The 22,241-nt window shown below is 46.2% G+C and overlaps 1 protein-coding gene across 1 annotated transcript in view; it reads right to left on the bottom strand.

Moving 5' to 3' along the window:
- LOC311143738 (TBC1 domain family member 4-like) overlaps window positions 1–22,241 on the bottom strand; it is a 144,724-nt gene that overhangs the window by 16,552 nt on the left and 105,931 nt on the right. The window contains exon 18 of the mRNA XM_084179613.1: window positions 14,241–14,400. Within this exon, the coding sequence (XP_084035739.1) occupies window positions 14,241–14,400 (160 nt within the window). The remainder of the gene's footprint in view (window positions 1–14,240; window positions 14,401–22,241) is intronic.

The following is a 22,241-nucleotide window of genomic DNA, read 5'->3' as shown; positions in this document are numbered from 1 at the left end:
TTTTATCATACTGGACACAGAGACATACAATTGGTATCCACAAGTTCATCTGACTCTGGGGAAGTGGATAAATGGCCTCATTTGCCAAAATCCCAAAATATCTTAAAGAAATATATGCCACAATGATGTTTGCTTTTCACATTAGGTATTTTATTAAAACAGAAAAATTGAGTAAATAACCCACATTATCTTCCATTTTATTAAGTTTTCTCCTTTTAGTTTTTTTCCATGTTTCTGTTTTTTTTTTTAGGTTTCAGCTCTCAAAATAACAATTTTTTAATTGAAAAACAACACAATTAGATGTTTAAGTCCACAATGATGCTTAAACCACATCAGGAGACCACTTTTGAGGTCTGGGAAAAATCTGAGAAATTTAGATTTTTGGGTGTAGTTCCCCTTTAATTCATATGCACAACACATAGCAAGAGGCTGTTGTTATGTTTCACTATATTGGATCACTTCAATATATTGGTATCACTCCACGGCGAAGGGATACATCCGAGGTGAGGATTTACAGATTTACTCCCATGTACACCTTTGTCACGGCTGGGGTCCGCCCCTATATATAGACCACATGACCGCGACACACGTTCTCTTTCATTTTCTCGGCGGACGTCCGTATGGTTTGAGGTACAAACTTTCTGAAGTTCGCTTGGTAAGTCACTGGTACAGTGGCTTGTGAAAGTATTCACCCCCCTTGGCATTTTTCCTATTTTGTTACCTTACAACCTGGAATTAAAATAGATTTTTTGGGGGGTTGTATCATTTGATTTACACAACACGCCTACCACTTTGAAGATGCACAATATATTTAGTTGTGAAACAAACAAGAAATATGACAAAAAAACTGAAAACTTCAGCGTGCATCACTATCCCCCCCCCTCCGGGATTTTTGCCCATTCTTCAAGGCAAAACTGCTCCAGCTCCTTCAAGTTGGATGGGTTCCGCTGGTGTACAGCAATCTTTAAGTCATACCACAGATTCTCAATTGGATTGAGGTCTGGGCTTTGACTAGGACATTCCAAGACATTTAAATGTTTCCCCTTAAACCACTCGAGTGTTGCTTTAGCAGTATGCTTAGGGTCATTGTCCTGCTGGAAGGTGAACCTCAGTCCCAGTCTCAAATCTCTGGAAGACAAACGGGTTTCCCTCAAGAATTTCCCTGTATTTAGCGCCATCCATCATTCCTTCAATTCTGACCAGTTTCCTAGTCTCTGCCGATGAAAAACATCTCCACAGCATGATGCTGCCACCACCATGCTTCACTGTGGGGATAGTGTTCTCAGGGTGATGAGAGGTGTTGGGTTTGCGCCAGACATGGCGTTTTCCTTAATGGCCAAAAAGCTAAATTTTAGTCTCAGCTGACCAGAGTAACTTCTTCCATTTGTTTGGGGAGTCTCCCACATGCCTTTTGGCGAACACCAAACGTGTTTGCTGATTTTTTTCTTGAAGCAATGTCTTTTTTCTGGCCACTCTTCCGTAAAGCCCAGCTCTGTGGAGTGTACGGCTTAAAGTGGTCCTATGGACAGATACTCCAATCTGCGCTGTGGAGCTTTGCAGCTCCTTCAGGGTTATCTTTGGTCTCTTTGTTGCCTCTCTGATTAATGCCCTCCTTGCCTGGTCCGTGAGTTTTGGTGGGCGGCCCTCTCTTGGAAGGTTTGTTGTGGTGCCATATTCTTTCCATTTTTTAATAATGGATTTAATCGTGCTCCGTGGGATGTTCAAAGTTTCTGATATTTTTTATAACCCAACCCTGATCTGTACTTCTCCACAACTTTGTCCCTGACCTGTTTGGAGAGCTCCTTGGTCTTCATGGTGCCGCTTGCTTGGTGGTGCCCCTTGCTTAATGGTGTTGCAGACTCTGGGGCCTTTCAGAACAGGTGTATATATACTGAGATCATGTGACAGATTATGTGACACACTTAGATTGCACACAGGTGACTTCTGATGGTAATTGGTTACACCAGATCTTATTTAGGGGCTTAGTAGCAAAGGGGGTGAGAATACATATGCACACACCACTTTTCCGTTATTTATTTTTTTGAAACAAGTTATTTTTTTCATTTGGCTTCACCAATTTGGACTATTTTGTGTTTGTCCATGACATGAAATCCAAATAAAAATCAATTTAAATTACAGGTTGTAATGCAACAAAATAGGAAAAACGCCAAGGGGGATGAATACTTTTGCAAGGCACTGTAAGTGTAATATCTTGCATGGAAGTATACTCACTGGCTGTTTGCAGCCTGGAGCAGCTTGCCACATGGCCAGCCCCTCTTGAGTGCTCCACTCACAGCGCACGGTTGATCTGCATCTTCCACCCGTTGTTTGTCGTACTTGTGTTTTGTTAGCGTTACACTATGACTCCGTGTGCATCCATTAGTATGGTGGCTCTTGCTGCCACAAACTGTAATTTACCTTACACAATTTGCCGACTGGCTTGTTCTATGTGTGTGTTGTGAACTGCTTTAACATTAACCTGCAGGATTTTGTCTTGTTCTTTCCCCTGCAGAGTGTAAGAGTATCGTGGTGGGCTTCCACTACGTTGAGACATTAACTTTGGAGTTCCTTAACGGAGTTACTCCATCATATTGTGCTGTTTTTACTGCTTGGATATTAAAATAGGTAAAATTGCAGTTTGTGTAAAACAAAAAAAATTAATAATTCAAATCCATTGCCTGGTTGCTGTTTTTTTTTTTTTTTGTCTCCCTGCTTTTCCCACAGGTGTCTTCCCCGGTGTTTGCAGAGGTACTGGATAATTTATCCTTCACCGGGTTCCTAATCCTCCAAGCGGGTCGCAACATAAGCTTTCCCAGGGCGTCGGACCCCTGCTCCGTGGCCTTGTTGGCTTGGCTGAGCCTTTAGCTTCCCTTTGTGACAGGTGTGATGGTGGCATCCCCCTGGGGATCTGCACACCTCGTGTATGCACTGCCTGGGTTTGAGTCACGCGGAGAGGGTGGTGGAGCGCCCTACTGGATGCCTGTTTTGGCGAGAGTTGGTCGGCGAGGCCCGGGCTCAGGCTGGGGACAAGCTCTCTCCCTCAGGTGTGGTGCGCTAGCGAGCTGTTAGTCCCTCTACTGGGCCCAGTACCCCTCCCAGGAAGCGTGGCCGGAGTCCCCACAGGCAGAGCCCATCTGCTGCCAGTCCTGGACGGGGGCAGGAGTTGGACCGCTAGGACCACCTTGAACGGAGGGCGCATGCCCTGCGTCACAAGGTTGATAGCTTCGATGGCGACGACAGCTGTTCCCTGTTGGCCAGTGATAGGCTGTTCCTGGGGGACGATGCTGGCACTGTTCACCACCGTGAGTGGGGCTACCAGGCTGACAGGCCATCAGAAGCCGGCAGCAGGGCTTCATCGCCCCCCAGCGGCTCGAGAGGCTATGAGGAGCCTACTCACTTGGGTAGCCACTGCACTGGACATCAAACTGGTCCCCATCTCTGCTGAGTTCCACGAGGCCTTGCAGGAGAGCTGGGCCTCTGCCAGGGGGCGCTTCCGACTCACAGCAGAGACTGGACCATGGAGTTATGTTGCGGGCGCGGAGACACTCGGCCTCCGGGAGTACCCGACCATGGACACCATGATAGCTGCCATGGTCCTCCCAGACCAGGAGATTATAGGGTGGAACCGCGACTGTAGCCGGGACCCCCCAGAGTCTTTGATGTGGACTTGAAAGACACATATTGGTCCCTCTGCTCTCTTGGCTGCCTTTCCAACGCGGCCATGCTGCTGCCGGCCTACCTGCAGACTCTGTTGCCCCGGCTGCAGGAGGGCACTGAGGAGCTCCTCCGGGAAGCGATGGAGTTGTCTCGCCTGCTTTCCTTGCACCAGTGGACTGGCCATGGTGCAGGTGGTTACCTCCTGGTGCCATCTCTGGCTGGCCCAATCCTGTCTGCCAGCTGCTCTCCAGAGCACATTTGCCACTCACCCCATCACCCCAGGGCTGACGTTTGGCCCAGGGGTTGATAACATTCTGGATCAGACCAATAAGGTTTGTAGGGACCGGGAGAACCTGAGACGGTTCATGACGCCTCCTCAGGCCTAAGGCAGACGGACCGTCGCCACCCACCTGCACCCGAATGACGATGAGGTCCCTCTCCTGCCCTATCGACTCATGCTAAGGGACGACATGAAGCAACAGCCTGTTTTCGCAGAGGTACTGAGTAATCTATCCCTCACCGGGTTCCTATTCCTTTAAGCGGGTCACGAAATAAGCTCTCCCAGGGCGTCGGACCCTCCTCCGTGGCCTTGTTGGCTTGGCTGAGCTTATGGCTTCCCTTTGTGACAGGTGTGATGGTGTTAACCGCCACCGCCATACAAACATGCCTGGGGGACCCAGGCGTTCGGGGCGCCAGAGGAGAGGCGGGCCCCGGCAGGACCCCTGACACATCAGAACGGTGGGTTCTACTCCAATTATTTTGTGGTCCCAAAAAGAGACGGAGGGTTTCGACCGCTTCTGGACCTCCGCAACCTCAATGGGTACTTGAAGGTACTGAGGTTCCACATGCTGTCCCCAGCCGTGTGTTGCATGCCGTGTCCAGGGACCAGTGGTTTGTGATGCTGGACATGAGGGATGCGTACTTCCATGTTCCTGTTAACCCAGCTCTTTGGCAGTACCTCCGATTCCCTTTCGAATGGATGGCTTACGAATTCATGGTTCTTCCCTTCGGCTGTCTCCTTGGCACCCCGCACTTTCACAAAGTGCATGGATGCTGTCCTGGCACCTTTCACGTCCAGTGGATTGTTGATCCTCAATTACCTGGACGATTGGCTGATTTGTGCCCTGACCATGACCCAGGTCCTGTCAGACACAGACATCTTCCTGACCCACATCGGCGGGCTGGGCATTACTGTAAACGACAAGAAGAGTCGTCTGACGCCCACCCAGAGGGCGGCCTTCATTGGCATGGAACTGGATTCAGTCCTTATGAGAGTACGCCTGCCCACTAGAAGGGTTCAGGCGATCTTATCTTGCCTTGACCACTTTCAGCAGGGGACAGTGGTATCTGCCCTGACCTGCCAACGCCTGTTGGGCTTGCTGACGGCAGCCTCGTTGCTGATTCCCCTGGGCCTGCTCCATCTCCGGCCTCTTCAACAGTGGTTCAACTCCCACCGGCTGCACCCGAAGCGCCACCGTCACCGCAAGCTGCGGGTGCACGCACAGTGCCTCAGGGCATTGTTGAGGTGGCGCTGTTGCTCCTTTCTCTCAGGTGGGGTGGAGATGCTGAGGATGTGCTGCCGGGAGCTGGTCAGTGCAGACGCCTCCCAGATCGTCTGGGAGGGTGTGACCAAGGGCAGGTCGGCCAGTGGCTGTTGGCTACCCCCTTGGAGCGGAAGGCACATCAATACACTAGAGCTCCGAGCTGTACTGCTGGCCCTGCGGTCTTTCCTTCCACATCTGAAAGGAAGACATGTCCTGGTGAGAACAGACAACACCACAGTGGTGGCTTACATCAACCATCAGGGTGGACTGAGGTCCCACCGCCTCCATATTATGGCACAGGAGCTCCTTCTCTGGGCTCAGGGACGTCTAGCGTCTCTACGCGCAGCGCACGTACCTGACATTCTGAATGTGGCAGCGGATATGCTCTCGAGGGAGGGCCCACCACCTTTGGACTGGAGCCTACCTCCCCAGGTGGTGGGACATCTGTTGCCTCCCTGGGCAATGCACACTGCCCCCTGTGGTACTCCATGTCGGCGCCACCAGGGCCTCTGGGCTTGGATGCTCTGGCTCATGATTGGCCAGGGCTGGAACTTACACATTCCCCCTTTTTTCCCCTGATCCAGGCTGTGCTGGACAGGACCAGGATGGCGGAGCATCATCTGCTGCTGGTGGCCCCATACTGGCCCAGACGACCCTGGTTCAGCCTTCTCCTGTCCCTATTGTCTGGGACACCTTGGCAACTGCCGAGATCCGACCTGCTGTCTCAAGCCGGAGGAACACTGTGGCATTCGAGACCGCACCGCCTCAGTCTGTGGGCTTGGCCGCTGAACGGCACCAATGGTTCATGTTAGGACTACAGCAGGGCGTAAGGAACACCATGCCGAGCACAAGGGCACCGGCTACAACCGCGGCATATCAGTTGCGCTGGCGGTTGTTCTGCTCTTGGTGCACTGGTATTGAGGTTGTGCCCGAGTCATTCAGGGTGCAGTATGTCCTCCAATACCTGCAGTCTCGCTTGGATGAGGGCTTGGCAGCCTCTACACGGAGAGGGTATTTGGCCGCTATATCTGCCTGTCATGTGGGGTGGATGGACAGGCCAGTGGGGCGCCATCCCTTGGTCTCCAGGTTTATGGAGGGGGTTTGTCGCCTGTGTCCAGCTAGGACACACTCAATGCGAGCTGGGATCTGGATGTGGTCTTGGCAGCTTTGGTAAAGACGCCTTTCGAACCATTGAAGTCTACCTCCCTGAAACACCTCTCTATGAAGGTGGTTTTCTTGGTAGCGATTACTTCCATGAAGAGGGTGGGGGAGCTCCATCCTTTTTCAGTAAGTTCTGAGTGCTACCGGATGGACCCCGGTGGGAGGAGTAAATATCTCCGCCCCAACCCTTCATTCCTCCCGAAGGTTCTGTCAGATAGGCATGTGAACATCCCTTTTATCCTGTCTGCTTACGACTCCCCGGCAGAGTCTGGGCCTCCCTCCGGCATGCTGTGCCCTGTGCGGGCACTGGCTGCCTATATGGAGCAGACACGGTCAGTGAGAACAACAGACCAGCTCTTTGTCTGCTATGGTGAGAGTTCTGGGGGCTGGGCTATCAAAGCAGAGGCTCTCTCACTGGATCATGGACACGATTTCAAAAGCATACCGCCTGGCTGGCAGGCGGGTGTGGCTGCATCCTGATCTCCACTGAGAGGAGTGCCCCTCGCTGATTTCTGTTCTGCAGCCAGCTGGGCTTCCTCTTGCAACTTTGCTAGGTAATATCAGGTAAATGTGGCACCTCCCTCCGCGGCTGGTTCAGCGGTCCTGGGCGTCGCCTCCCCTTCCGGGGACTGTGCCAGGACCCCCCTTCCACATTGATGGCCCCTGTGTCTCGGTTACGCGCTGGGACTTGGCCGCTGGCTGGCCAGGTCCCTCTAGCACCGACTAAATCTGCTACGGGTATACCAATATATTGGAGTGATCCAATATAGTGAAACATAACGAAGGTTATGTATGTAACCACGGTTATGTACGCTATATATGATCACTCCAATCCTCTACGGTGCTAGATGCGCCTCAAAAATGATGTAGAGAACGTGTGTGGAGGTCATGGGGTCTATATATAGGGGCGGACCCCAGCCGTGACACAGGTGTACACGGGAGTAAATCTGTAAATCCTAACCTCGGATGTATCCCTCCACCGTGGAGTGATCCCAATATATTGGAGTCATCCATATAGCTCACATAACAGTGGTTACATACGTAACCTTCGTTTAGCAGTGTTTTTGTAGCGCACGTGATGGTAGAGTTTTCGTCCTAATATTTATATATTTCTTATTTCCCATTATTTTACTTTTAGATCTGTGTGTATTGTTGTGAATTGTTAAGATACTACTGCACTGTTGGAGCTAGGAACACAAGCATTTCGCTACACTCGCAATAACGTCTGCTAAATATGTGTATGTGACCAATAACATTTGATTTGATTTTGATTTGAGTTTTCAAATCAAATACCCACTGGATTGATGAAAACAATCATGATATCATTCTGCCAGGTAAAAATTGGCTAATTTGTAGTTAAAGGTTAGGTAGCATGAGATTTACTCACAAAAGTAACAACGTAGGTGTGGTCAAAGACTTAGTAACTTAGTTGTAGTCACCGTGTGACTACATATAACTCCAAAAATGTTTTGGGGTTTTGAAATATTTCTGAACTTATTTTTGTACATCTTTGGAACTACCCACAATGCACTATTGTCAACGTCAAATGGAGAACCGGTGCTACTTAGCTAGCTCCAGCTGGCTAACGTTACCTACTAGCCATGCTAGCATGTAATTACAATAAAGACCAAGTGTTGGAGTTGGTGAGCTACTACGTACATCAAATCAAATGTTATTTGTCACATGCGCCGAATACAACAGGTGTAGACCTTACAGTGAAATGCTTACTTACAAGCCCTTAACCAACAATGCAGTTTTAAGAAAGAATACCCCCCAAAAAATCACCAAAAAATACTATATCAAATAATACGAAATAAAAGTAACAAATTATTAAAGAGCAGCAGTAAAAATAACAATAGTGAGGCTATATACAGGGGGTACCGGTCCCGAGTCAATGTGCGGGGGCACAGGTTAGTCGAGGTAATTGAGGTATTTTGTACATGTAGGTAGGTATTAAGTGAGTATGCGTAGAGAATAAACAGAGACAGTCTGGGTAGCCATTTGATTAGATGTTCAGGAGTCTTATGGCTTGGGGGTAAAAGCTGTTTAGAATCCTCTTGGACCTAGACTTGGCGCTCCGGTACCGCTTGCCGTGAGGTAGCAGAGAGAACAGTCTATGACTAGGGTGGCTGGAGTCTTTGACAATTTGGAGGGCCTTCCTCTGACATCGCCTGGCATAGAGGTCCTGGATGGCAGGAAGCTTGGCCCCAGTGATGTACTGGGCCGTACGCACTACCCCTCTGTAATGCCTTGCGGTTGGAGGCTGAGCAGCTGCCATACCAGGCAGTGATGTAACCAGTCAGGATGCTCTCGATGGTGCAGCTGTAGAACCTTTTGAGGATCTGAGGACCCATGCCAAATCTTTTCAGTCTCCTTAGGGGGAATAGCTTTTGTCGTGCCCTCTTCACGACTGCCTTGGTGTGCTTGAACCATGTTAGTTGTTGGTGATGTGGACACCAAGGAACTTGAAGCTCTCAACCTGCTCCACTACAGCCCAGTCGATGAGAATGGGGGCGTACTCTGTCCTCTTCTTTTTCCTGTAGTCCACAATCATCTCATTTGTCTTGATCACGTTGAGGGAGAGGTTGTTGTCCTGGCACCACACGGCCAGGTCTCTGACCTCCTCCCTATAGGCTGTCTCGTCGTTGTCGGTGATCAGGCCTACCACTGTTGTGTCATCGGCAAACTTATTGATGGTGTTGGAGTCGTGCCTGGCCATGCAGTCATGAGTGAACAGGGAGTACAGGAGGGGACTGAGCACGCACCCCTGAGGGGCCCTCGTGTTGAGGATCAGTGTGGCGGATGTGTTGTTAACTACCCTTACTACCTGGGGGCGGCCCGTCAGGAAGTCCAGGATCCAGTTGCAAAGGGAGGTGTTTAGTCCCAGGATCCTTAGCTTAGTGATGCGCTTTGAGGGCACTAGGGTGTTGAACGCTGAGCTGTAGTCAATGAATAGCATTCTTACATAGGTGTTCCTTTTGTCCAGATGTGGAGCGCAATAGAGATTGCATCATCTGTGGAACTGTTGGGGCGGTATGCAAATTGAAGTGGGTCTAGCGTTTCTGGGATAATGGTGTTGATGTGAGCCATGACCAGCCTTTCAAAGCACTTCATGGCTACAGATGTGAGTGCTACGGGCCGGTAGTCATTTAGGCATGTTACCTTAGTGTTCTTGGGCACAGGGACTATGGTGGTCTGCTTGAAACATGTTGGTTTTACATACTCAGACAGGGAGAGGTTGAAAATGTCAGTGAAGACACTTGCCAGTTGGTCAGCGCATGCTCGGAGTAGACGTCCTGGTAATCCGTCTGGCCCTGCGGCCTTGTTAATGTTGACCTGTTTAAAGGTCTTACTCACATCGGCTACGGAGAGCATGATCACACAGTCATCCGGAACAGCTGATGCTGTCATGCATGTTTCAGTGTTACTTGCCTCGAAGCGAGCATAGAAGTAATTTAGCTCGTCTGGTAGGCTCGTGTCACTGGGCAGCTCGCGGCTGTGCTTCCCTTTGTAGTCTGTAATAGTTTGCAAGCCCTGCCACATCCGACAAGCATCGGAGCCGGTGTAGTACGTTTCGATCTTAGTCCTGTATTGACGCTTTGCCTGTTTGATGATTCGTTGGAGGGCATAGTGGGATTTCTTATAAGCTTCCGGGTTAGAGTCCCGCTCCTTGAAAGTGGCAGCTCTACCCTTTAGCTCAGGGTGGATGTTGCCTGTAATCTATGGCCTCTGGTTGGGGTATGTACACTACCGTTCAAAAGTTTGGGTCACTTAGAAATGTCCTTGTTTTCGAAAGAAAAGTAATTTTTTTGTCCACATTGTTGATGTTGTAAATGGCTATTGTAGCTGGAAATGGCTGATTTTTTATGGAATATCTACATAGGCGTACAGAGGCCCATTATCAGCAACCATCAGTCCTGTGTTCCAATGGCACGTTGTGTTTGCTAATCCAAATTTATCATTTAAAAAGGCTAATTGATAATTAGAAAACCCTTTTGCAATTATGTTAGCACAGCTGAAAACTGTTGTGCTGATTAAAGAAGCATTAACTTCCGACTTCAACTTTAGATATTCCATAAAATCAGTCGTTTCCAGCTACAATAGCCATTTACAACATGAACAATGTCTACACTGTATTTCTGATCAATTTGATGTTATTTTAATGGACAAAGAAATTGCTTTTCTTTCGAAAACAAGGACATTTCTAAGTGACCCCAAACTTTTGAACAGCAGTGTACGTACAGTCACTGTGGGGACGACGTCATCGATGCACTTATTGATGAAGCCAGTGACTGATGTGGTGTATTCCTCAATGCCATCGGAAGAATCCCGGAACATATTCCAGTCTGTGCTAGCAAAACAGTCCTGTAGCTTAGCATCTGCTTCATCTGACCACTTTTTTATTGATTGAGTAATTGTGCTTCCTGCTTTAGTTTTTGCTTGTAAGCAGGAATCAGGAGGATAGAATTATGGTCAGATTTGCCAAATGGAGGGCGAGGGAGAGCTTTGTACGCATCTCTGTGTGTGGAGTAAAGGTGGTCTAGAGTGTTTTTCGCTCTGGTTGCACATTTAACATGCTGGTAGAAATGAGGTAAAACAGATTTAAGTTTCCCTGCATTAAAGTCCCTGGCCACTAGGAGCTCCATCTCTGGATGAGTGTTTTCCTGTTTGCTTATGGCCGTATACAGTTCATTGAGTGCGGTCTTCGTGCCAGCATCGGTTTGTGGTGGTAAATAGAGAGCTACGAAGAATATAGATAAACTCTCTTGGTAGATAGTGTGGTCTACAGCTTATCATGAGATACTCTACCTCAGGCGAGCAAAACCTCGAGACTTCCTTAGATATCGTGCACCAGCTTTTGTTTACAAATATACATAGACCGCCACCCCTTGTCTTACCAGAGGCAGCTGTTCTATCCTGCCGATACACTGTATAACCCGCCAGCTGTATGTTATTAATGTCTTCGTTCAGCCACGACTCGGTGAAACATAAGATATTACAGTTTTTAATGTCCCGTTGGTAGGATATTCGTGCCTGTAGTTCGTCCACTTTTTTAATCAAGTGATTGTAAGTTGGCCAATAGTATCGATGGTAAAGGCAGATTAGCCACTCGTTGCCGGCTCTTTACCAAGCACCCCAATCTCATTCCGCGATATCTCCTTTCCTTTCTACTGCGAATGACGGGGATGAGGGCCCTGTCGGGTGAAGCAAATCCCTCTCGTCTGACTCATAAAATAAAAATTATTCGTCCAGTTCAAGGTGAGTAATCACTGTTCTGATGTCCAGAAGCTCTTTTCGGTCATAAGAGACGGTAGCAGCAACATTATGTACAAAATAGGTTACAAACAGTACGAAAAAACACACAAAATAGCACGGTTGGTTTAGAGTCCATAAAACGGCAGCCATCCCCTCTGGCGCCTTCTAACTATGAAGAAGAAACCACAAATTCATGCGAGAAATTGCATGAGGTGTAACCTAGCATTGGGACTTTTGATGCGCATACCAATGCAAATCCATGTTACATGTGGTTACATATATGCTACCTACTGTTTAACATTTAATTGAGAAGGTTTTTGGGAAAGCCTTTTCATCTACCAGAAGACTGTTGTCATTAGCATCATCGCTAACGGCTAGACAAAGACGCACGCCCTGCACACACACAGACAGGGGCATTCTCGTTGCCTCTTCAGAAAGTTGCAGGAAATACGAATCACTGATGCATTCTGTCCTTGTCTTATGATAAACTTGGGCTAATTAATTAATTTTCAATACAATTAGTTGATTCCCTACTAAAGGTCAATCCATTTTTGAATATTGTTGAATTCCATTTTAATGCCTGGATTCCGTGAGGGCCCTAATTATCATTTTTGGACCAGAAGGAGGCTCTCCACTACCTATTGTACCTGCAGTGATGATTCATCATCTTCATTGAATGTTTTCATAATTCATCATCAGATAATCTCCAAAAAGCCTACCAGTAGTCTATGCAAATTAGGGAGCCAAATGAACGTCTCTCTCACCGATGCGATTCGGTAGGCTACCCTGACAAGACCAGAGTCACTCACTTTAGCGTCACTGTCTGGCAAGCCCCGACATCCTAGGAAAGGAAAAATAGGAAATTCTTTGTCCACCCACTGCCCAGAGTGGGTGAAAACGCACTTTGGTGATGAAATTTAACTTCCTTATGTTATTGGAAAGGAAATGGCGCGAAACTCGCTCAACATTAACAATTCTTAGTTTTACTAAGCAAGTTTAAAAGATTGACGTTTCGGCTTTCTTCAGAATAATCATAAAGGGAATGGACAAGGGAATGGACAAGTTAAAATAGAGCTTGGGGAAGAGAATTAGGGAGAAAACACTCTTCAGCTCGTGGTGCTAATGGGAGACGGAGGTAGACCATGCAGGTTGTTACTCAAGGTGTGGGGTACTGTGGTGAATGTCTCCACATACTGAGGAAATACAGCAGTGGAACCAGTAAACTATTGGAAAACGTATGTTATAAAAAACATATTACCAAGATAAATATGATTATTCAAGGGTTTGAATCGTTCAGTGAGGTCTTTCTCTAACATTTCACTAATAGTATATCCAAAAAGTCGGATTTCGTAACCTAATATATCCGATAACAAGCACCTCTGACAGAGCGGTGCAGCCTTCTTGCAGAAACTTTTTAGGATCTTCAAAGTTGTTTCCATTGGTCGCAAAAAACGAAATTAGCATGACACGAGCTAAATGTATAAGGCTGTGAAAGTAAAAAGCTTGCGGTATGCTCAGTGCTCCATTGATATTTCACAGAGAAACTTGTTTTTGTGATACATCTTCGAAAAATAAGAGGAATTTCGCATTAATATGAAAAGTGTATACTAAAATGTCAAAATACTACATGTCATTTCTCAAAATTGATATCTATCTTACCTCTATATTATTTTATGGCCTGCGGATTCGAGAAGAAAGAGGACTTCAACAGGAAAGTGAGCCTGTCAGGTAGCCTTCATTCTCTTAGCTGACGCGATGCTGTGCAATTTTCCTTATTTTTGACCTTAAAAAAAAAAAATCTGGCCTGCATTGATTTAGTCACCCTAATTTTGGCCAGCCTACAAGGGGGAAAAACTCAAATAACTTTTGAACGGATTATGACAGAGACATGAGATTTGGACCATTTGTTTTTTTAGAGGATTATCTACACAATTAATATTATTTTACCCTTTGGTCAAAATATGCATTTTTGATTGGACACCCTATCCTTTGGTTTACTTGTCCAGATGCGATACCATGGACATATAACCACGTTGCATTATTGATGAATGGCAAAGGGATATAGGAGATCGATTTTATTCAGTCAGTTTGACAGCTTTTATAAACTAGTCAACACTGTTCAGTTGTCAAATCACAGTAAATATCCTATGCGACACGACTGCGTGGCTGGCTATGTGAAACATGCAAAAGAAAATAAATGAATGTGCCAGAAAACAATAGTTAGGCTAAGTGGATTTCGACTCATCGTTACCACTTACATTAATTCACGAGCAATCATGCTCTCTCCCTCCTCTGTGTCAATACATTTGACTGCAACCAACCACAGCACACACAAATTGTACTGGGAGGCGGGACAGAAAGCAGACTGCGTTTCTCTGTCGCTTGCTTTGTGACGGACAGGCGCCTATCGTTCATTCTAGCGGGAGAGGGCTCGACAGACTAGCGAATTGAAACTTTTAAATGAAAAGTTGCCTAGTTAATATGAAGTGGAAAAAGTAGCCAGCTGATTAGCCTATGGCAGGCGCTAATAGAAAACACTGCAAAATGTTATCAAACATTGAACCACTACAAACACATTGAATGCTAAGCTATTCTAAGACAAGGTGGTGTACGGGTGCTTACCAAATATCCGTGCGACAAATCCGAGTGGGAACTGGGAGGCAAAGAGCGTGAGGAACCATGGGGCTGCGTAGAGGCTGGGGCAGATCTCGTGTTCCTCTAGGTGGCTGTATAGCTCCCTGTGGTAGTCGTGCAGCAGCCTGGACAACTGGTACATCTGAATCTGAGATACAAACACACAGATACACACGCACACCACACACACGTCAGTACAGATCTGCAGCAGATACAGCTGGGAAACAAGTACATCTGGCAATGCAGGGGCCACAGTCAGATAAGACTTTATCCATTTTTTCATTCAACCTTGATTTAACATGTAACCAAGCGAGCCAGAGGCCGTGTCCAAAATGTGTCTTGCCTACTACTTACTAAAATTAAATAGTCTGTACTAATCATACTACATACTTTAGAACATACGGTTTAGTAAAAACAAATGAAGTAAGCAAATAAAATATCAAAATACTAGGCTCATCAAAACAGGAAGAATGGCGCCGGAGGGTGTGGCTGCCGTTTTATGGGCTCTTAAACAACCGTGCTATTTTGTTAGTTTTTTCGCATTGTTTGTAACTTATTTTGTACATAATGTTGCTGTTACCGTCTCTTATGACCGAAAATAGCTTCTGGACATCAGAACAGCGATTACACACCTTGAACTGGAGTCGGACGAGAGGGATTTGCTCCAGACATCCGACAGGGCCCTCATCCCCGTCATTCGCAGTAGAAAGAGACAGAGATATCGCGGTAGGAGATCGGGGTGCCTGGTAAGGAGTCAGCGAAGAGTGGCTAATCTGACTTTCCCATCAGGACTATTGGCCAACCTACAATCGCTTGATAATAAAGTGGACGAACTACAAGCACGTATATCCTACCAACGGGACATTAAAAACTGTAATATCTTATGTTTCACCGAGTCGTGGCGGAAAGACGACATGAATAACATACAGCTGGCGGGTTATACACTGTATCGGCAGGATAGAACAGCAGCCTCTGGTAAGACAAGGGGTGGCTGTCTATGTATATTTGTAATCAACAGCTGGTGTACGATATCTTAAGGAAGTCTCGAGGTTTTGCTCGCCCGAGGAAGAGTATCTCATGATAAGCTGTAGACCACACTATCTACCAAGAGAGTTTTCATCTATATTCTTCATAGATTTCTATTTACCACCACAAACCGATGCTGGCACTAAGACTGCACTCAATGAACTGTATACGGCCATAAGCAAACAGGAAAACACTCATCCAGAGGCGGCGCTCCTAGAGGCTGGGGACTTTAATGCAGGGAAACTTAAATCTGCTTTACCTAATTTCTACCAGCATGTTAAATGTGCAACCAGAGGGAAAAAAATTCTAGACCACCTTTACTCCACACACAGAGATGCGTACAAAGCTCTCCCTCGTCCTCCATTTGGCAAATCTGACCATAATTCAATCCTCCTGATTCCTGCTTACAAGCAAAAGCTAAAGTAGAAAGCACCAGTGACTTGGTCAATAAAAAGAAGTGGTCAGATGAAGCTGATGCTAAGCTACAGGACTGTTTTGCTAGCACAGACTGGAATATGTTCCCGGATTCTGAGGAGTACACCACACCAGTCACTGGCTTCGTCAATAAGTGCATCGACTGTACGTACTTACACCAACCAGAAGCCATAGATTACAGGAAACATCCGCACTGAGCTAAAGGGTAGAGCTGTCACTTTCGAGGAGTGGGACGCTTACCCAGAAGCTTATAAGAAATCCCGCTACGCCCTCCGACTAATCATCATACAGGCAAACCGTCAATACGGGACTAAAATCAAATCGTACTACACTGGTTCCGACGCTCGTCGGATGTGGCAGGGCTTGCAAACTATTACAGACTACAAAGGGAAGCACAGCCACGAGCTGCCCAGTGACACGAGCCTACCAGACGAGCTAAATTACTTCTATGCTCGCTTCGAGGCAAGTAACACTGAAACATGCATGAGGGCATCAGCTGTTCCGGACGACTATGTGATCACGCTCTCCGTATGTGAGTAAGACCTTTAAACAGGTCAACATTCACAAGGCCGCAGGGCCCGACGGATTAACAGGACGTGTACTCCGAGCATGTGCTGACCAACTAGCAAGTGTCTTCACTGACATTTCCAACCTCTCCCTGTCTGAGTCTGTAATATCAACATGTTTCAAGCAGACCACCATAGTCACTGTGCCCAACCACACTAAGGTAACATGCCTAAATGACTACCGACCCGTAGCACTCACGTCTGTAGCCATGAAGTGCTTTGAAAGGCTGGTCATGGCTCACATCAACACCATTATACCAGAAACCCTAGACCAACTCCAATTTGGATACCGCCCCAACAGATCCACAGATGATGCAATCTCTATTGCACTCCACACTGCCCTTTCAAACCTGGACAAAGGGAACACCTATGTGAGAATGCTATTCATTGACTACAGCTCAGCGTTCAATACCATAGTGCACTTAAAGCTCATTACTAAGCTAAGGACCCTGGGACTAAACACCCTCTGCAACTGGATCCTGGACTTCCTGACGGGCCGCCCTAGGTGGTAAGGGTAGGTAAAACACATCTGCCACACTGATCCTCAACATGGGGGCCCCTCAGGGGTGCGTGCTCAGTCCCCTCCTGTACTCCCTGTTCACTCATGACTGCATGGCCAGGCACAACTCCAACACCATCATTAAGTTTGCCGATGACACAACATCGGCAAACTTTGATCAAGACAAAGGAGATGATTGTGGACGACAGGAAAAAGAAGAGGACCGAGTACGCCCCCATTCTCATCGACGGGGCTGTAGTGGAGCAGGTTGAGAGCTTCAAGTTCCTTGGTGTCCACATCACCAACACACCAAGACAGTCATGAAGAGGGCACGACAAAACCTATTCCCCCTAAGGAGACTGAAAAGATTTGGCATGGGTCCTCAGATCCTCAAAAGGTTCTACAGCTGCACCATCGAGAGCATCCTGACTGGTTGCATCACTGCCTGGTATGGCAACTGCTCGGCCTCCGACCGCAAGGCACTACAAAGGGTAATGCGTATGGCCCAGTACATCACTGGGGCCAAGCTTCCTGCCATCCAGGACCTCTATACCAGGCGGTGTCAGAGGAAGGCCCGCGGTACCAGAGCGCAAAGTCTAGGTCCAAAAGGCTTCTTAAAAGCTTCTACCCCCAAGCCATAAGACTCCTGAACAGCTAATGAAATGGCTACCCAGACTATTTGCATTACACCCTTATTTTACGCTGCTGCTACCCTCTGTTTATTATCTATGCATAGTCACTTTAATAACTCTACCTTCATGTACATATTACCTCAATTAACCGGTGCCCCCACACATTGACTCAGTACCGGTAACCCCTGCATATAGCCTCGCTATTGTTATTTTACTGCTGCTCTTTCATTATTTGTTACTTTTATTTATTTTAGGTATTCTTTCTTAAAACTGCATTGTCGGTTAAGGGCTTGTAAGTAAGCATTTCACTAAGGTCTACACCTGTTGTATTCGGCAAATGTAACACATAAAATTGAATTTGATCCATACTAAGGTGTCATCCAATGAGCAATTCCCCGCCATTCGTTCATTTTGGAAGAGCGCGTCCCCTTATCTGATTATCAGCTGTTTTCAAACACACGTGACTCTTCCTCAATAGAATGCACCAAATTCATACTAGATGAAAAGCCGAATTGAGTACGACATCCTGGCATTTAAATACTCAACTTTCGATATTTCACCTACTATGAAACTTCATATTTTCACATACCCTACCAGAGTACTATCAACTTGCAAGTATTCGGACACGGCCATAGTCAGACATCAGCATTGAAAAACACTTAAAATGTCAAAATACAACACAGTACTCACATATGATATGATACACATATAGGATGCATACAGGCAGAGTCTGACCAGACAGTTTTACCCAGTTATTACTTCTGAACATCTGACTGTATAGGCCCATTTAATTTGATGTTAGCTTACTCATATTCCAAACAAAACAGTCAGAGGTTAGTATACCAAGCTAACAAGATAAAGAGCTATCAACCCCATCATCTCCTAAAAGTAGACAGTCACAGACCTTACATACTTCACCCTGAGATGGCTCCTTAGAGCAGAGAATAACAACTAATTAAGACAGAAAACAACACTAAAGTGAACCAAGCATGCTCCTACACTTGCAGAATAGTCTGAGAGATTAACCTACCTAGCTCCTAGCAAGAAAGTATCACAAATCAAATGTTAACCCACCCAGCCAACACCGCTAGCCGCCCCCCCCCCCCCCCCCCCCCCCCCCCAAAAAAAAGAAATAGTAGAGAAACTTCTACCTGACCAAATTATGAAAGACAAGAATTGTAACTTTGAATTCTGTAAAGTGAGTATGGAAGAGGTGAAAAAATTAATGTTGTCTATCAATGACAAGCCACCGGGGTCTGACAACTTGGATGGAAAATAACTGAGGATAATAGCGGACGATATCGCCACTCCTATTTGCCATATTTTCAATTTAAGCATATTAGAAAGTGTGTGCCCTCAGGCCTGGAGGGAAGCCAAAGTCATTGCACTACCCTAGAATAGTAAAGCCCTCTTTACTGACTCAAATAGCCGACCAATCAGCCTGTTTCCAACCCATAGTAAAGTTTTGGAAAAAAATGTGTGTTTGACCAGATACAATGCTATTTTACAGTAAACAAATTGACAACAGACTTTCAGCACGCTTACAGGGAAGGACATTCAACAAGCACAGCACTTACATAAACGATTGATGATTGGCTGAGAGAAATTGAAAATACAAATATTGTGGGGGCTGTTTTATTTCTTCAGTGCGGCTTTTGACATTATCAATCATAGTCTGCTGCTGGAAAAACCTGTGTGTTATGGCTTTACACCCCCTGCTACAGTGAGGGAAAAAAGTATTTGATCCCCTGCTGATTTTGTACCTTTGCCCACTGACAAAGACATGATCAGTCTATAATTTTAATGGTAGGTTTATTTGAACAGTGAGAGACAGAATAACAACAAAAAAATCCAGAAAAACGCATGTCAAAAATGTTATGAATTGATTTTCATTTTAATGAGGGAAAGAAGCATTTGACCCCTCTGCAAAACATGACTTACCGGTAGTACTTGGTGGCAAAACCCTTGTTGGCAATCACAGAGGTCAGACGTTTCTTGTAGTTGGCCAACAAGTTTGCACACATCTCAGGAGGGATTTTGTCCCACTCCTCTTTGCAGATTTTATCCAAGTCATTAAGGTTTCGAGGCTGACGTTTGGCAACTCAAACCTTCAGCTCCCTCCACAGATTTTCTATGGGATTAAGGTCTGGAGACTGGCTAGGCCACTCCAGGACCTTAATGTGCTTCTTCTTGAGCCACTCCTTTGTTGACTTGGCCGTGTGTTTTGGGTCATTGTCATGCTGGAATATCCATCCACAACCCATTTTCAATGCCCTGGCTGAGGGAAGGAGGTTCTCACCCAAGATTTGACGGTACATGGCCCCATCCATCGTCCCTTTGATGCGGTGAAGTTGTCCTGTCCCCTTAGCAGAAAAACACCCCCAAAGCATAATGTTTCCACCTCCATGTTTGACGGTGGGGATGGTGTTCTTGGGGTCAAAGGCAGCATTCCTCCTCCTCCAAACACGGCGAGTTGCGTTGATGCCAAAGAGCTCAATTTTGGTCTCATCTGACCATAACACTTTCACCCAGTTCTCCTCTGATTCATTCAGATGTTCATTGGCAAACTTCAGACGGGCCTGTATATGTGCTTTCTTGAGCAGGGGGACCTTGCGGGCGCTGCAGGATTTCAGTCCTTGACGGCGTAGTGTGTTACCAATTGTTTTCTTGGTGACTATGGTCCCAGCTGCCTTCAGATCATTAACAAGATCCTCCTGTGTAGTTCTGGGCTGATTCCTCACCGTTCTCATGATCATTGCAACTCCAAGGTGAGATCTTGCATGGAGCCCCAAGCCGAGGGAGATTGACAGATCTTTTGTGTTTCTTCCATTTGCGAATAATCGCACCAACTGTTGTCACCTTCTCACCAAGCTGCTTGGCGATGGTCTTGTAGCCCATTCCAGCCTTGTGTAGGTCTACAATCTTGTCCCTGACATCCTTGGAGAGCTCTTTGGTCTTGGCCATGGTGGAGAGTTTGGAATCTGATTGATTGATTGCTTCTGTGGACAGGTGTCTTTTATACAGGTAACAAACTGAGATTAGGAGCACTCCCTTTAAGAGTGTGTTCCTAATCTCAGCTCGTTACCTGTATAAAAGACACCTGGGAGCCAGAAATCTTTCTGATTGAGAGGGGGTCAAATACTTATTTCCCTCATTAAAATGCAAATCAATTTATTACATTTTTGACATGCGTTTTTCTGGATTTTTTTGTTGTTATTCTGTCTCTCACTGTTCAAATACACCTACCATTAAAATTATAGACTGATCATTTCTTTTTCAGTGGGCAAACGTACAAAATCAGCAGGGGATCAAATACTTTTTTCCCTCACTGTATATTGTGGATAAAGAGTTACCTGTCTAACAGAACACAGAGGGTGTTCTTTAATGGAAGCCTCTCCAACATAATCCAGGTGGAATCAGGAATTCCCCAGGGCAGCTGTTTAGGCCCCTTACTTTTTTTCAATCTTTACTAATGACATGCCACTAGCTTTGAGTAAAGCCAGTGTGTCTATGTATTTGGTTGACTCAACACTATACACGTCAGCTACTACAGTTACTGAAATGACTGCAACAATTAAAGAGCTGCAGTTAGTTTCAGAATGGTTGGCAAGGAATGAGTTAGTCCTAAATATTTCAAAAAACTAAAAGCATTATATTTGGGACAAATCATTCACTAAACCCTAAACCTCAACTAAATCTTGTAATAAATAATGTAGAAATTGAGCAAGTTGAGATGACCAAACTGCTTGGAGTAACCCTGGATTGTAAACTGTCATGGTCAAAACATATTGATACAACAGGAGTAAAACAAGCTTATATTTTGAGTTCTTATGGGGTACGACAGTTGAACTAAGCTTATGAGACATTTATTTTATTGTCCTGTCATGATGGAACGGTCCCCAACCCTAAATCCTAGACACCCACCTGAGCAACCCACCTGATCAACCCATACACCAAAGAGAAGTCCCCATCTGTTTTATGGCCATGCTGTAAGTTACCTATATGCAGCCAAAACAGAAAGATAAATGCGGTCAGAGACCTACTAGAGCAGCACCGCCTCCTCAAGATTCTGAGCCTGCCTGGCAGGGTTGGTCCAACAAAGCCAGAGCCCCCTGATGGGAGAGCATAATATACAAGGAAATTATCAAAGCTGCTAATGACAACCTTGACGAACTTGTACCTAGCCGGTGGGGATTCCGGTGGGGTACCCCCACCCAGGTAGTGGCAGTGCTGGCAACACTGGCTGCAGTAACCCATGGGGAGGGGGTCACACTCGGACTATCAGAGAGGGGGCATATTATTGTGGCCCTGGTGGCACAAAATAATCAAAGGTCTGACTGCTCCGAGATGCTTGGGAAAATGGTTACAATAGGGGACCAGAGTGATTGAGTCTCAGGGGAAGAGGGTGGATCTGATCTCCATCACCTAGGACTTGACATAGGTTAATCAAATCTCAAATTGTTGTCAATTTTTGCTCAATCTAGCATGGTTTCTCAAACAGCTGTAACTGTATATGCATTCGTAAATCAGGTCCTTTCTTGAGTTGGGCTCTGGGATGTAACAACCGTTGAGCATCTGAGCTTATGGTTGAGTGTGGAGGAAAGGGGTTGAGTGTGATAGAGTACGTGTGTGTGTGTGTATCCCACATCTGTTGCAAGGGGGTAAGGATGTTAGGGAGAATATAGGATGAACCACAATAATTGTTTGCTAAAAAAATAATTGCTTGACAAAAATGTAATGTAATACAATGGCAATCCGGGTTATAGGTAACAATCCTTCACATGAACTGCCAACATTATTACGCATATTAATTGATAATGACGGAAATTAA

Source organism: Coregonus lavaretus (assembly GCF_964263955.1).
Source record: "Coregonus lavaretus genome assembly, chromosome: 16".
Classification (NCBI taxonomy): Eukaryota; Metazoa; Chordata; class Actinopteri; order Salmoniformes; family Salmonidae; genus Coregonus; species Coregonus lavaretus.
The sequence above is the reverse complement of the archived record's forward strand: the minus strand, read 5'-3'. Positions and strand labels throughout refer to the sequence as shown.